The 17,289-nt window shown below is 36.7% G+C and overlaps 1 protein-coding gene across 12 annotated transcripts in view; it reads right to left on the reverse strand.

Annotated features, from left to right (window-relative positions):
• The window catches only part of ATP8B4 (ATPase phospholipid transporting 8B4 (putative)), a 222,568-nt gene that overhangs the window by 44,953 nt on the left and 160,326 nt on the right, over window positions 1-17,289 (reverse strand). For all 12 annotated transcript variants that reach the window (XM_024568257.4, XM_024568254.4, XM_053927684.2 and 9 more), the window contains 2 exons: window positions 10,674-10,862; window positions 2,184-2,299 (listed from right to left, as the gene is read on the reverse strand). In XM_024568257.4, the coding sequence (XP_024424025.2) occupies window positions 2,184-2,299; window positions 10,674-10,862 (305 nt within the window). The remainder of the gene's footprint in view (window positions 1-2,183; window positions 2,300-10,673; window positions 10,863-17,289) is intronic.

Here is a 17,289-nt window from a genome sequence, read left to right on the forward strand (position 1 = left end):
GGCTTGAAACTTTAAAGATACCATCAGGTCAGGTTAGTTTAAAAATGTATTTTTTTATAAACTGTTTTCTATGAAGTTAGTATTTAATAACAGGTCAAATTAGTGGGAGAATTATGCTTTTCCTTTCTTATCTCAGGAAACTGACAATCTTAAATGATACGTCTGGTGCTTTCTCCTTCTAACAGTAAAAAAAAAATCCCCCCCAAAAAAAGTAGGAGACTGGTAGTGGCTAAGTGTCTCACATGGTCATGATAGCTAGAAACACATGCAGATTGCTTTGGGGAAATGCTAAAAACCTCCCGCTGTGCCTAGGCCTCCTGTGGCCATTTTATGGCCTGTACACTGTAAGCATTTTTATAGCCATTTCTATGCCTTTGGGTATTGCCACTGAGCATATCTTCTCTGTGTGTTTTGGCTTACAGAACACACACAGGTTTCTGAGCATGCACAAGTTAAACCGTGACACATCCTAATTAGGTTAATGGAAAGCAAAGTCAGTGTGCAGGCTGCAATGATGTGGTTTAGCCCAGAGAGACCATGAGAAAAATTCTCCAAATTTATCTTGTAGGCAGTTGGTAGCACTTTGGATATTGCAATCACATTTACAAGCCCTGCCTTCCAGGACCACCCCTGGCTTCCCTACTGATCTGAAAATGGAGTCACTGTGGTCTAACGATCTTTTGTCCTCTTAATTCACATAAACGCTTCTTTGCCTTTAACTTGCAACATCGCTGGGCATTACAATGCTTTCCTCTGTGTTCTGCACAATAGTGAATCAACTCTAAGAAGACATTACAAAGGGGAACAGATGATTTAAGTTATTTAATTAGTACATGAAACACAAATTGGATCCTAAATGAGCATTTGAGCAAGGTTGTTTCCTATCATTAAACAATTTTAAATCAATAATTAAATATAAATTTAAAACCTCAGAATTTGAAAGCCAAAATGAACAAAGTGAATGAAGCAAAGAACAAGTTAAATAGATATTACCTGTAAAAATTTCTTTTACGTAGAAATGTAAAAAGACCAAATTAGGCTTCCTATATTTTTGTATGAAAGGAGAACGTATGAAAATTCAGGGCCTTGGTGTTTGAGCAATGGCAAAAGTCAGATACTTATGATTCCAATGTTGTTCTCATAAAAAAATTAAAAAGACCATGCCGGCCTTCTGGAAGAGATTAAAACAAAATCAAGAATGCTCTCTTGGAAAGAGAAAAACAATAGCTATGTTTGTACCCAATATTACTAAACCATCGTTTTTTAAACTTAAAGTCAGGCAGAGTTTTTAAAATTTGTTTGTTTGTTTGTTTTTTAAAGAGTCAGGGAATGTTTTGTATTAAACATAGGGCTTGACAAAGAACACAAATCCTCGGTAATTTTAAAGGAGAGAAACCAATGAGGAAATGAGAGTTTTGGCCAGTTGCCCTTAAAGTTCATATTGGGTTAAACAGAACCTCAAGCAAGTACTAGGGAGATAATTGAATCTCAGGTTCAGACTAGGTAATGCTCATATTAATTTATACTATTTTCAAAAAAAAAAAAAAACTTTGCCAAAAATCACCCCTGCTCCCCTCAGAAAGCTTTTGGAAAGAAATTATGCATAGCTGCAGAATGTATGCAATTGGTAACTTCACCTACGAACATAAATGGCTCGTCAAGATTTATGTCCTGAATAAAAGGACCATTAGGAGAGAAAATGGGCTACAGAGACTATTTTCCCCTCACCCTTTGAACACAACCCTAAGATTTTCACTGGGGATGACCATAAGAGATTCTGTGGGTGCCAGACATATTGGAACACAGGTGAAAGCAGCTGTCCAGCTCTCCTTCCTTGAACCTCCCAATGGGCACATCCCCAAACTACAGGGGAGTCAGAGCAGGTCTCCCTAGGTGTCCTGAGCCTTCTCCTGGATGGAGCTCAGGAACCCACATTCAGTGGCTACGTCTCAGCGGCTGCGTGTTACTCCACCTGCGGTGAGACCAACCAGATCCTCAGCAGGGCAGGGGGTGGGTCCAAGTGCCAGTTTCCAGATATTTACTGGCACAGTTCCCTGTGGAACCACTCTCCACATGTTTTCTATTTCAGAAGTCAGATCATGTAGCTGATATTTTGTAAATGAGACCTAACCATAGAGAGTGGCCAAAGGGCCGTTGTGCTAACCTTAGACAGAGGCACTTACACTGATGTGGTCTGACGTCAAAGCCAGAAGGTCTTCATTGGATGGATGAAGTTTTTCAAACAGAATAGTGTCTGCTCCTTTGGAATACAGCTTTATCTGTCCTTCCGGGTTTCGAACTGAAAATTAAGAAGTTTGGAAAGTAGATTTTAATCAATAAAATCTGTCAAAACTGGGCTCTCCCAAGGCTCTAGCCAGGCAATTTGGAAATGGGCATAACGTTTTAGCCAGTAGTAAAATATTCAGTGTCTTTGGTTAGAAGGCCACTACCTAAGTCACTTGGCTTTATTCCTGTTTTATTAACTTAGAAATATTTCATCTACTGGAATCCTTTGATTTCCCAAACTCAGAAACAGTGTTTTTATTCTGGTGTGTATGACTTTCCTACTATCCTTGCTTACTACTTCTGAAGGGTTGATACATTTAAATTAAGCCTGTATTGAGTAGAATTGTGAGCCTGTGTGCCTGTCTCCTGGTGCGAAATTCAAGACCTACTGTAGGAATGACAATCAGTGATATGCCAAATGATCTCCATATGCACTGGTTTATCCATTAGTTCTCAGCCCTCGCTAACAAATTTCTTTACCTCCTTTACTTCTTGGAGAAACCCTTTCTTTCTTGGTGGTTCCTTCTTGAGTCAAAATCCTGATTGTAAGCATGCCTCACAGAGGGCCTTCAAAATTAAACTTTCTATCTTCTTCTCACTGGAAGTCTGTATTAGTATGGCTGTGTTCTGAACCTGTCCCCCAGGGTTTGAGGATGATAGTCTTCACCAGGCTCCTCTCATCTCCAATCCCCAAGCCTTCCCCTGGATGTCCTGCAGGTTACTGTCAGACAAGTCTTTTTTAAACCACAGAGTACTTGGCCTACCTTTGGAAGCCTGGTTTTATAGCTTAGCACATGTTAGGCACTTAATTATTTGTTGAATGAATGAATGAATGAATGATGTGACATGACATGACAATGTATTTCTTTCCAGGAATGGCCTACAATTTAAGGCAACTGGTTGGGTCATGTCTTCGTAGTATGAATACTCTGACCCTCAGAAGCTTCATTGAGTCATAGATTATACATGCTTTCCACTCAATTATACTTTTTTGCTAAAGATAGAATTCCTCAAAACAGATGAACATAAATATGGACTACTATTAATTTAATAGGATGCACAGTTTAGAGCTTGATTTAAAGGAACATAAATATCATTGTACAATAGATTACTTTTCCCTCTAACAACCCTCATCAGCACTTCATCTAAGGCACCCTGGGAACTTTTTTGTATTGCGACTTGTCTAGGTTCATCATCTCTTCTAAGATCCTCGGTCAGTTTCCTGGTTGCAGTTGCAAAACTCACCCAGTTTTCTTGTCCTCCAGCTCTAATTGCCCACATTGAGGGGAAAGAGAGAAACAAATATGCAATTTGTCTAACCGTTCAAGTGGGAGGGGGGACATTTATTCCTAGGAAAGACTTCTTACTCTTATAACAATTCAACTTAATAGTTTCCTCATACTTTCTTCCTCACATCACCAGAACTATAAAAGCGAAGTAGATGTAGCTTACATTTGACAGTGTGATTCTCTATGACCGTTTTTGATAGTCCAGACTAGAACATCCATTCCCAAACTTCTGGGTCTCAAAACTCCTTTACACTCTTAAAACTTCATGAGAATGCCAAAGAACTTTTTTTTATGTGTGTTCTATCAATATTTACCATATTAGAAATTAAAACTGAGAAATTATATGATATTAACAGTCTTAGACATATATAATATTATTATATAGTACATATATAATATATATTATGACAATGATAATTATTATATACTATAATGTTATATTACTATAATGATAATTATTAGAGTAATAAATCGATTTTGTATTCTATTAACATAAACATTTCTATGAAATATAACAATATTTTTCCAGACAATAAAACTGAGTTTGGAGAATGGCATTGTTTTACACAATTACAGGTCCCTTTAATGCCTGGCTTAATAGAAGACAGTTGGATTTCATATCTGTTTCTGCATTCAATTTGTTGTGATATTATACAGCACGTGGCTTTTGTAAAACTCCACAGAATACTCATGAGAAAAAAGAATGAAAGAGACACATAACATTAGTATTATAAAATTTGGGGGGCCCTGGCAAGTATGGCCCAGTTGGTAGGAGCATCGTCTGGTAACCAAAGGGTTGTAGGTCTGGCCACTGGTCCAGGCACATACAGGAGGTAACCAATCAATGTTGGTGTCCCACATCGATGTTTCTCTCCCTTCCTCCCTCTAAACCTTCCCCTCTCTCTAAAAACAGTGAAAAAAAAGTCTTCAGGTGAGGATATGTGTGTATATAAAATGAGAGGTCTGTCCAGAAAGTACCCATCCATTTAATATGAAAAATGGAGACGCAATTGAAGAAGATACAAGATACAAGAAACATTGTACATAGGAAAATGATGCCTCAGTCCCCTTCAAAGTAGGCACCTTGTGATCTCACACAGTTCCCCCAATAGTCATTAGCTGCCCCATCGTACTTTCCTGAATTGCATCAATGGTCTGACATCTCTTTCCTTTCAGAGGTGATTTTAGTTTTGGGAAAAGCCAGAAGTTGGAGGGTGCCAAATATGGGATGTACGAGGACTGAGTCACCTGGGTAATTTAATGTTTTACAGAAAAATTCTGCATGAAATGTGATATATGAGTGGGTGTGTTGTCATGATGAAGCTGCCAATTACCACTTGCCCACAGCTGCAGCCTTCTGAATCATCTGAATAGTTTCCACAGAGGAATATTCAAGCTTAACACAAAATTTGATGCAGATTCATTGTTCTACTCGCTCATTTTGAATGTGATGGCCACACAGTACACATGCTCACTCAACAGCGTCTACCACCCCCACTGACTAGTACAGTGAAGTCATCATTGTTCATGCGTGCACATTCCAGTCCACTCTCCTTTGCTGCCAGGTTACATCAATGTCATGTAAACCATTCTCATTATATTATCCATGGTAGGACTTGTGCATCCTCTGAAAAACACTCAATGTTTCCTGTGGTTCCCCAGACCACACATTGAGAACCACTTGTTTACGGAAATCATAAACTCATTATGATTTGTGCAAATTCCTTACCATCTCTTAGTCTCAGTTTCTACATGTGAAAAGATGTTTTTAAAACTCTGAATTTAAGGTCCTTTCAGCTCTACAATTTTCTTTTTCAATAAAAACTTTCCATCTCTGACGCCTTCTCTTAACCCAGCATTATTCCCTTTAATGGGCACATTATCTTTCTTCAATAACTAGCTACTCCTTCTATGTCCCCAGTCTGGTTAACCAGATTCATCATTCACTCAGTCTCCAAATCAGATACCTGGCCATCATTCAAAGCTCCTCCCTGTTCAAATCCATACATCCATTTGAAGTCATGAATTTCTCTGTCACCCTCTTTCTTGCCTAGATTGTCACATTAACCAAAATGATTTTACTCTTTCCAGCCCTGCTTCCCCCATACTCTTCTGTCATCCAGACAGAATCATCTTCCCACTATTGCTTGGAATCTTGCAATAAAAAATTGGAATCTTGCAATAACCTTAGACCAGGTGCAGATTTCTTAACATGGCATAAACAGAAATCTTCAAGATCTGGCCCTTTCCAACCTATTTCCTGCCCTGCTTCCCCATCTTCTCCTCAATACTACCACACAGAACATTTTTCAACTCCATCTTCTCCTTAGCTTCAAGTCCCTGGAACATGGTGAGCACTTAATAAATATTTGTTTAGTTGAGTTGAATTATAATTATGCAAAATTCATTGACAGCAGCAGCTATGACTTTGTGACATAAGGGGAAAAAAAGGTCAGAAATAGTTATAGGTTTATGCTGTAAGAGTAAATGCAATAGCAACACTGTGAAGGGTGATTAATAATTCTGTTTTGCCCTATCTCCGTGGGGTGGATATGGCAAAACCCTCAGTGGGCTGTTCATACACTCATACAGAGGAATGCCTGACATATGGCAGCATGATTTGTACTTTGGTAATCATTAAACAGTTTAGGGTTGAGCAACCCTTATCTTAGGATCTTGTAAGGGCTTTTCAAGAGCAGCAATTAGATATTACCAGGTGGGTAGGAGTTTTTTAAGAAAGAAGTGGAGAAAAGGAGAGTTCTAGGCAGGGGACACGGCACACGCGAAGGGTGTGGAAGTACGCAATGCATGATTACCTGCCACTTACCTGTATTAATAAATATCTTTGAATTTTATCACTGTATTTTTATTTACATAATTGGTAGAATTTGTACTTCTAAAACTATATAATGAGATGGACCTGTTTATCAATATAGTAGGTTCTAAACCCTCTTACCTAATTCTCTATAGAAATCTATTTTTAATTACATACCTCTAAATTAAATCAGGGTTCTTGCTCCAAAATGAGAGTACTCCTGGTATACATGTATGATTCAATAAATAATAGGCAAAAGGGAAGGAGAAGAAAAAGGAGGAGGAGGAGGAGAAGGAGAAGGAGTACAGCAGCAAATGTCAAGCCTTCACATTAGGGTGTTGTCCCCACAGACAAAGCATGCGATGATCATGAGACTAGCATTGTTTTTTGCCTTGTTATCAAACAGAGACTTTTCTTCCCTCACTGAGTCCCTCTTTCAGATTCCGCCAGATTAAAAACCAAATAGAACCAAAATAGAGCCCTCAAGCCTGCCTGCGTTTTGTGGTGGAACATTACCTTTCCTCATATGGGATCTATTAGGGCAAACATCTGATGTTTGTGGTTAGGCTGTGATTTCTCCACAGCCTCTAAGGGTGACTGATGCTGGGGAAAAGCCAATAGTTTCCCTGTGTAGCAATCTTAGGTTTTTGTCAACACCCTCAAAGGCAGTTCTGGGCCAACCCAACACCAACACCACCTCCCCCGAAGCTGTAAATGGCAGATAATTCCCACTGCTACAACATCAGGTGGACACTTAGAGCAGCATAGCATGTCTGTTCATCAGCAGCATCAGTGATGACTGCGTAGAGCCTGTTGTCAAAAATATAAAAATAAATATCCACAGATGATGTTTGGTTTTCACCTGCTGAGAGCAATCTCCCAGGGCTAGTTTCCAGTAGTGAAGACCCAAACCCCTACAATTACATGTACACACGTTTCCAGCAGTAGAAATTGACTTACTGTGAGGATCAGAATATTCATAAGTCACAAAGTGTAAGGTAACATTATATTAGAAAATCATTTACAGAAAACTTGGTGTGCGCCGAGCTCTGTGTTTGGTCCTGGGAAGCTTAAGGAGACTAAGGCACAGCACCTGCCTTCAAGTAGCACACACTCTAACAACTGGGCAAGTCACGGGACTGGTATCGCACTCTTGTTAGGAGCAAGGGGCTTGGGAGAACAAAGGAGAATACAGTTATTTGGAGATTGGGGAAAGAATTGAGAGAATAGGAGACATTTGAATTAGACATTACCAGGTGGGTAGGAGTTTTTTAAGAAAGAAGTGGAGAAAAGGAGAGTTCTAGGCAGGGGACATGGCACACGCGAAGGGCGTGGAAGTACACAACGCATACCGGGAATGCTGAGGTCTGACGAATTGGAGCACAATCTGGGCAAGTGGAAGAACAGTCAAATTGTTGTCAAATTGCAAATGATCTTGAATGTCATCCTAAGAGCTTTATCCTTTAAGTTCTAGGCAGTCACCAAGGTTTAAGAAGATGATGGCAAAATCAGCCCGGAGTTTTAGTAGGGATGCCCTGGTGTCAGCATGGAGGATTATTTCAAGGGGGAAGAGTTTTGAAGATATTGCACTAATATAAGCAAGCAGTGATGAGAGCATTAACTAAAGCCATGGTACTGAAAATTAAGAGAAAAGGAAAGAAGGCCCCTTTACAAAAAGGGGCTTGGGGGCCATTTTTAGAAAGTTTACTGTAACACCTTGAGAAGAAACAACTTAGAAACAGGGTGACTACTGAGGATTCTATAGGGCAAGAGATGCTGAGGCCTTAGTGAAGAGAATAGCAGAGAGGGAGAGAGGTTTGAGAAATGCCCCCAACAGACCTGGGTAATTAATGAGTAGTATTTGATGACCTATTAGTCCAGGGAAGTCATCCCCAAACTGCAGCCCCCTGACCAGCAGTGTCAGCATTGGATAATATGGGAGCTTATTAGACACAAATTTTTTAGGCCCCACCCAGACCTATTGAATCAGAAATCTGGGGCTGAAGACTGGCAACCTGTGTTTTAAAAAGCCCTTCTGGTGGTTCTGATGAGAGCTAAGGCTTGAGAACCACTAGCCCAGGGGCATAAATGAGTTGAGGTGTCAAAAGTAAGTGAGCTACAACAGGGGTTAAGAGGCCAGACTTTGGAGAAACATAGATCTGAGTTCAAATATTTGCTCTGTATCTTACCAACTGTGTGACAAGTCATGTGACAGATGTGTGAAAATCTTTGGTAAGTTACTTAAAATCTTTGAGCTTTAATTTCCTCCTCTTCTAAATGGAGTAACATACTATTGCAAGACTTTAATAGAATAGTTCATTGTAAAGTGTTCAGTTTACTGATAGGCATACAGTAAAAAGGGATTGTTAACAATTTTAATAAGGGCTTCAGAAAGAGCAATACCTCTGAAAGAAAGTTCTATATTAGACCCATTAAATTTGAGGTAACTGTAGTACAACCTAGTGGCAGAATCCAGGAGAAGACTGAAAATATTTGTGGACCTCAGAGAGAGATTAAAGCTAGAGAACTATTTAGGAAAGACTCAGAATATAGGCAATAGCTACAACCGTGTGAGTGGTTAAGATTATCCAAGAGGAGAACAGAAAGTAAGAAGGGAAAAAGACACCAACACTGAAGAATAGAGTAGCAAACAAAAGAGCTGGAGAAAGAAAAGACAGGACAAGAGGAGAACCAGGAGATGATGAGGTTGCAGAAGCCGAAAGAGGAGTGTTATGAGAAGGCCAACAGTCTCAATATTACAGTTTAAAAAGGTAGATAGGTAGGTAGGTAAGTAGGTAGATAGATATGTAGACGATGAGATGGATAAATGGTTGGATGGATAGATGGATGGACGGATGGATAATAGGTATAGGTAGATAGATAGATAAAGAAGGCAACTGCTGGGGAAGCTATGAGGTGATTGGAAACTTCTGAGAAAGCATTCTTCTTGAGCAGTGGCAGTAGAAGCCTCACTCTAATTGGCTAAAAAGAGAAATAAAGATGAGGAGCAAAAACTGACCTTAAAAAAGATAGATTGTGATGGAAAGAAGAAAATGGAGTGGCAAAATCTGTGCAGGCTGGAACATGAAAAATATCTTTAAGGAAACAGGATAATAATAATAGAGTTGTGGGCTGAAAGAAGAAGTGAGTGATAAAGAAGAAATCAAAGACACAAGGAAAGAAGGGAATTGGGTAGAACCTTCAGCTTTGAAAAGAAACAAGAGCAGAAAAAAAGAATGAGTAAAGATACAGCTTGGGGATGAAGGAGGAAGATGGGGAAAAGTGTGAGGTGACGGTACACATTCTGAACACCTCTATTTTTTTTTAGAGAAACAGAAGATGAATTTAGTTTCCAAGAGTGAAGGAAATCATGGCAAAGTTGGGGAGTTGAGGAGAGGACAAAAGCCTAGAACATCTATTATAAGGACTGGAAACAGGAGCAAAGTAATGAAAAGGACATTGATGCAGCACTAAGGGTTAGAGCAAGAGCTAAAAAAGCATCATTTGCTGTGGTGCCAATACAGCCTCAGGTGATCATCTCCAGCAATGCAGGTAAACAGAGTAAGTGAATGAAAATGAGGAGGCTGATGATGATGATGATGTTCACAAAACAACACTGTTGACAACAACTAACAGGGGCCAACAACAACTAAGTCAGGCCCTGCACCAGTGTTGTGTAGTGATGAAATGAGTGGGCTTGGCGGTCAGACCTCCTAGATGTGAATTCCAGCTATTCCGGTTCAAGCTATGTGACCTTGGGCGAGTTACTCAATTTCTCTGTATTTCAGTTTTATTATCTTCAAAATGGTCATAAAAATACAGTACAGTTTTTGCGACAATTAAATCAGTCAGTTCATGAAGAGCAGTGGTATCAAACCCATCTTCCCAGGGGGCCACATCAGCTTCACAGTGGCCTTCAAAGGGCCGAATGTAGAGCTGCTTGCCCCTAGTTAAGGAGAAGTTACATTTACACAGCCCTAAAATTGCATTTGGCCCTTTGAAGGCAACTGCAAGGCTGATGTGGCCCCCAGTGAAAATGAGTTGACACCCCTGAATTGTAGAGTGTTTAGAACAGTGCTGGACACATAAGCATTTGTTAAATGTTAGTTGTTACTGTGGTGTTGAGTCTGAGGCTACATTGAGGATGACAGAAGTTCATAAAGTTACAAAAATATCACAATTCTCAGTCTATAACCAAGAGTGAAATCATCCTTGAGAAGCATCAATATAACAATAGTATTATACTATCAAAGATTAAAAATAATCTCAACTCCCAACCATACCTATGACAGACATCCTTTTTCTGATATTGTTGAAATCCAAAAAGGCAAGCAGTTGATAAGTAACTAGGGTTCCCAATTCTTCTATTGTTATTGTGTCTGGGGTCCGAGACTTAAAAATGAACCCCAAATTTCTGGCAGCAGTCACTAGAGCCCCTTCGTCAGGTGATTGAACTTGGTAAGTCAGCTGTCCTAAAAGGAAAAGAAATGAGTGGATTAAACATCAACCAAGAAAGTGGGTTTTAAAAAAGGAAAAGAAATAAATGTATTAATACTAAAAATAATAGCTAACATTCATAGAATGCCAATACCAACTCCAACTCATTCTTCCACACTGAATTCCAATACCAGCTCTAGAAATCAGAACTTTCCACTCACCAACCAGCTGGACCAGGTGCTTATTCTGTGGGATATCCATACCAACAGTTTAGCCCTTGTCATCTTATTAAAAAATACTTGCCCTAGCTGGGTGGCTCAGTAAATTCAGTGTCAGCCTGTGAATGGAAAGGTTGCCGGTTCAATTCCCAGTCAGGGCACATGCCTGGGTTGCAGGCGGGGTTCCCAGTTGGGGGTGTGCAAGAGGAAGCAGCCCATCAATGTATCTCTTGCACATCAATGTTTCTCTCCCTCTCTTTCTCCCTCCCTTCCCCTCCCTCTAAAAATAAATAAATAAAATCTTTAAAAGTAAATAAATAAATAAATAAATAAATAAATAAAAATTTTTAGAAAGAAAAGAAAACTTGTTCTTGAGTATGCCTTTCCACCCTGCCAGAAGTTTCTTAGGTCAGAAACCACACCTTTGTATTTTCAGTAACAACAGGTGTGCCATGAAAGTTCTATAAGCTAAAACACTTAATATATATTCACTCACATAATTCTCATGGAACACTTTTGAGATAGGGTTATTAAAATTATTATTTCCATTTATACTGCTGAAACTTATGACTAAACAGGTTATGATTTTTGCAAAGTTACATGGTCAAAGAATAACAGAGCAGATATTCCAAACTCCACTCCAGTCTGCCACTAAAGACCTTTCCATGAGACGGTATCTAAGAAATCCCCTGGAATTGAAAGAATCAAACCTGATGTTAATCCTTGACACTTGATACTGTGTATGTGTTGGGGTGAGGGTAAGAGGGGAGAGGAGAGAAGAGGAATGAAGAAAAAAACATAAAAATAAACTTTAAAAAACAGTATGTATAAAGTAAGCCCTTCTACATAAAATTAGTATATTATCTTTGTATGTAAAGATAAATTTTAAAAAGTAGAAAGAGCTAGATCCATATTTACTGATTTACAGTGATGGTCATGATAAATTGTTGAGAAAACAAGTTGCATATTAATGTATATACTGCGATTCCTTTTCATTAAAAACAAATACACCACCTACATACCTGCAACTGGAAAGGGTAAAGTGGTTCACACTAAATGTTACCATTGGTTACCCCTATATTGAAATTATCAGAAATAACATACAAATATTTAATATATTTCCAAAAATAAAAGAGAGGCATGAAATTAAGCAGATTTGAAAAAGATTTAAAGATCCTGTAGAAATTAAAAATCAAAAACTGCAGATTAGATACAACTAGAAAAATAATTAGCATACAAAAAATAAAGTTCCCGAATATATCCCAGAGAAATAAAGAAATGGAAAAATGAGAGACCTGTTAAAAAAGAGAGTGGAGTGAAGATATCGAACATTGAAGATCTGGGAGGAAAAACTAGTCAGAGGCAATATTTGAGGAAATATGGCTGAGGAAACTCCAGAAATGATAAAAGATGACATTCTATAGATTCAAGAATCTCAATGAATCCCAAGCAATACATATTTATTTTACTTTCACATGTATACTAGGAAAATGATAAAAGAAGAATCCTAAAAGTAGCCAGGAAGAAAAGACCAATTACCTTCAAGCCCAAATTAGAATTACAGCTAACTATACAGTAATAGAAATCGCAGCCAGAATACAGTAGAATATCTTTAATGTCCTGAGAGAAAATCGTCACCTTAAATTTCTACACAACAAAACATCATTCAAGAAAAAGGATGAAATAAATTTGTTTTCAAACAAAGTTTTTGAGAATTTGCTACCAGTAAGTTCTTCCTAAAAGAAATTCTAAAGAATACGCTTTAGGTCAACAGAAGACCAGAGATGGAAAAGCACTGAAGAACATGGAAATTAGTGAGCACATGAATAAATCTAAGTAAACATTGATTGTAAAAATCAAAAATAATATCTTGTGATGGTAGAAAAGGAGACACATGAGAATAACACTGTACTATGTAAATCGGACAGGGTTGATTAGTATTGAAGGGTCTTAAGATCCTTGCTTTGTTCAAAAGAAGGCTTAGGCTTTGATAAGTCAATTATGCTAACACTTCTAGACTAACCACTAAAAATACTAATAATGATGTATTATTTCCAAAGCAGCAGAAGTAAACATGGACTAAATCTGTAAGACAAAAAAATGAAGAGAAACAAAAATGGGGCAAATATAACATACAAAATAAAATGGTAGAAATAAATATAAATGTATTAATAATTATATATTTAATACTTAAAAATCTAAAAATGTCAATAATCAATAAAAGTAAATAGATTAAATGTTCCATTTAAACTTTAGTTTGTCAAACTAGATACTTTTAAATGGTAGAAATGCTGGTTCATCAGTATAAATGAGAGGTCTTCCCCCAGATATGATCCAGCCATATCTGGAGTATAGTACCCAGAACTCTCTATCTTTAACACACAAAGTTTTTGGAAGTTATGACCAATGTGCCATGGGAAATGCAGGAAGTAGATGTTCTGTTTTATTGGTGTAGAAGTATTGAATGAGAGATTACATCCTCTGGATAATTCATTATTTATGTGTACAATCATTAAAGTTTTTCAAAAAATCTTAAAAAAAAAGAAATGCTGGTTCATATTAAAATTATGTCATAAGAGATGTGTCTAAAACATAAAGAAAAAGACAGATTAGCAGAAAAGAGTGGGAAAAGCTAAATAATACAAATATTAACAAAAGGAAAACATCTATAACAATATTAATATCAAACAAAATAAACTTTAAGGTAAAAATATTACTAGAGATAAAGAGAATCTATATATGTATATCGATAGTTTTAAAGAACACATAAGTCTAATATCTAATAACATAACCTTAAAACATATAAAGCAAACATTGACAAAACTACAAATATAAATAAACAAATGTACCATTACAGTTGGTGATTTTAGCCTCATTAACTGAGAAATCAAATAGTCAAAATAATCCACAGAGATAGAATATTGAACAATACAATTAATAAACATTATCTAATGGACATATTTAGAACCTAGTACCCAATAACTATAAAATGTACATTCATTTCAAGCACATGAAACATTTATGGAAATTGAATACATACCAGGCCACTAAACAAGCCTCAACAAATTTTAAAGGATATAATAAGGTAATTGAAAGAAAAAAATTATTAATTTTTTAACTCTTTAATTGCCATTCACTAAAATAGAAAAATAAAAGCCCTATTGAAGTTCTTATACTTTCCACTTTTCTGCTTCTGTAATTTCATCCTGGCAAAGGGAATGAGAATATATCAACTTCTCCAAGTTTTTCTCCATGAAACAAATAGCACACACCAATAAAGGCCATTGATAGATGAATAAAGATGTGGCATACACACACACACACACACACACAATGGAATATTATGCAGCAGTGTAAAAGAAGAAAATCTTTCCATCTGCAACAATACAACTGGATCTAGAGAGTATTATGCTAAGCTTAATAAGGTGGAGAAAGACAAATACTATATGACTTCACGTATATGTGGAATCTAAAAACAAGCAAACAAACAAAACAAAACAAAGACAGACTCAGGAAACAGAGACCAAAAGGATGCTCACCAGAGGGAGGGGTGGGGGTAACGGATGAAAAGGGGAAGGGGACTATAGTCAATACATTGTGATAAGTTTACACAGTGACAGATGATTACTAAAATTAGTGGGGTGACCACACCATAAGATATAAAAATGTTGAATCACTGTATTTTACACCTGAAACTAACATAATCAATATAAGATTGTATAACAAATATATATAAAAATAAATAAAAGAAAAGCAACACTCTCAACTATAAATTATACAATAATTATAGTTTTAAGTTTGTTAGATTTGGGCTCTGTTCTTTTGTGTAGTAACATTTATATGAGAAAATTTATATTTTCAATGTACTTTAACATACATGCATTTGTCATATATCTTATAAATAAAGCTTTAAAAGAAGAGCAATATAATTTCCTCCTTCTCAGTGATAGAATCCTTCACTTTAGAATTTGATATCTGAAAGCAAGAGACAGAAATAGTTCAAAGCATATGTACATTTACCTCTCTACACTTAAAATACCTTTATGTGGCAGAAGAGTAATTAGCCAATACCCACCAGAATAACTAAAATTTAAGAGTGATAATGCTAAATGTTTCCAAAAATGAAGGAACTGGCATACTCATGTATTAATGGTAATGGATAATGGTAAAGGAATGTAAAATGATAAGATCATTTTTTAAAAATAGTTGGCAGTTTCTTACAAAGTTAAACATACCTACACTACGGTCTGGCTATTTCCATTAAGTATTTACCAAAAACAAATTTGTTAAATATTTTTAAGAGACACAAAATTGTTTATGGCAGCTTTACTCATAATAATCCAAAGTTGGAAACAACCCAAATGTGCACAAACAGAGAATTGTAAAGAAAAAAAATGTGGTATATTCAAACAATGCAATATTACTCAGCAATAAAATATGAACTATTATTGATTGATATGACAACATGGATAACAAAAACATTACCTTATGTGAAACAAAGTAGATGCAAAAGAATATATATTGGATCATTCCATTTATATTAAGTACAAGAACAGGCAAAACTCATCTTCGATGATAGAAATGAGGGTAGTGGTTGGTTGGACAGGGGTTGGTGGCATAGACTGGAAAGAAACATGAGTAATGTTTCTGGAGTGATGGAAAGGATTTGTACCTTGATTGGGGTGATGGTTTTAACAGTATATTTAATTGTCAAAACTCATCAAATACACTTTAAGATCTTTGTGTTTCATTGCATTTAAGTATATCACATTATGAAAAAATTAAATATTTGAAAAGAAAAATGAATATTATCATTAAGCTAGAAATCTGAGAAATGTCTGAAAAATAAAAAGTACATTTCATCAATGAAGAAATAAGAAGAAAACCACAGCTCAAAGCAAGAGTAGTGCTCAAAGTTTCTCCAAACTCAGAGTCAAAAAAACAGGAAAGTAGGCATGGTCTTGGGGGAACATTGGTAAAATTAACTGAATTCCACTCAGCCCTCCTGGACCATTTGGGATCCTGCTCCTGCCAGCTTCCTCTAAACTACAGGCTGCCGTGACATTCGCTCCCAAAATAAAATGTTGACAGTGTTTTTCAACACAAAGTGTACCATCTACCTAAGGAAACTTCGAAGACTTGTTGGGTCTGGAGACCAGGCTGAGGAGAGCCTGAAGTAGCCTCAGAATTCCACAAGGATACGTAAAAAGAAAATGAGGAGAAGGAACTCAAGGAATCTGATGTCTTCTCCAAGGCCAGACCTTAAGTACAAATCTCGCTCAAACGGGAGTTCTGGCACAGACTGCCAGCACTAGATCTGAAAAAAGAAAGTTAAGCCCAGGTAGCATATGAATTACAGGAGAGAGGAATCCCTCACCTACATGACAAGTGTGTATTTCGCCTCTCCCCAACCATCTTGGCAGGCAGGCTGCTGTAATCAGAACCTACATTAACCAAGAGGCAAACAGGGGTTCTCAAACACAAATGAAAGCAGGCGACCACAAATCATCAAACATTTGAGAGCAACACAAAAGCTAGACACAAAACTCAAATAATAACATTCCAAAAATGAAAACAGAGGAAATGAAAGTGGAGAAAACAAAGAATACTTCAAATTAATATCTTCAAAGATATCTAAGAAAAATATTATAACATTAAAAACAGATTGCAATTAAAATAAAAGAGCATGGCAAATGAAATAAACTCAAAAACAGACATGAAAGAACCTTACTTGAAAGTATTGTGATATCCTCAGATGAAATATAATAAATTATTATTGGCGTTAGTATTATAAAGATAAGTTTAAATCATAAATATAATTATGTGAATCCTCACAGCAATAAAAATATGAGGAATGGGTTAATCCAGCATCATGAAGGGCAAAACTATGGTTGACTATAGTTCCGACAAAGAAAAAAATATATATATATATAATATATACAAGTCTATATATGCAAATATATGCATACACACATACCTATCACATATATATACATATGAACACATACAGTCTACAGTCTGTATATATTTCACTTTTGAGTAAAATTACTTGGATAGTACTTTTTAGTCAATAGTTGGTAGTAGAAAGAACAAATAACTTGCAAATAAAATAAATTGGGCTTGAGTGAAACAAGAAGCTTGTTCATTAACACCATTACCTACCCACCTCATTTCTTCAATTTTAAAGTGGCCCAGCCGATTTTGTTCTATTTTAGGAACTCTGAGCTCTAAACAACCATCTCAC

Source organism: Desmodus rotundus, chromosome 7 (genome assembly GCF_022682495.2).
Source record: "Desmodus rotundus isolate HL8 chromosome 7, HLdesRot8A.1, whole genome shotgun sequence".
NCBI lineage: Eukaryota > Metazoa > Chordata > Mammalia > Chiroptera > Phyllostomidae > Desmodus > Desmodus rotundus.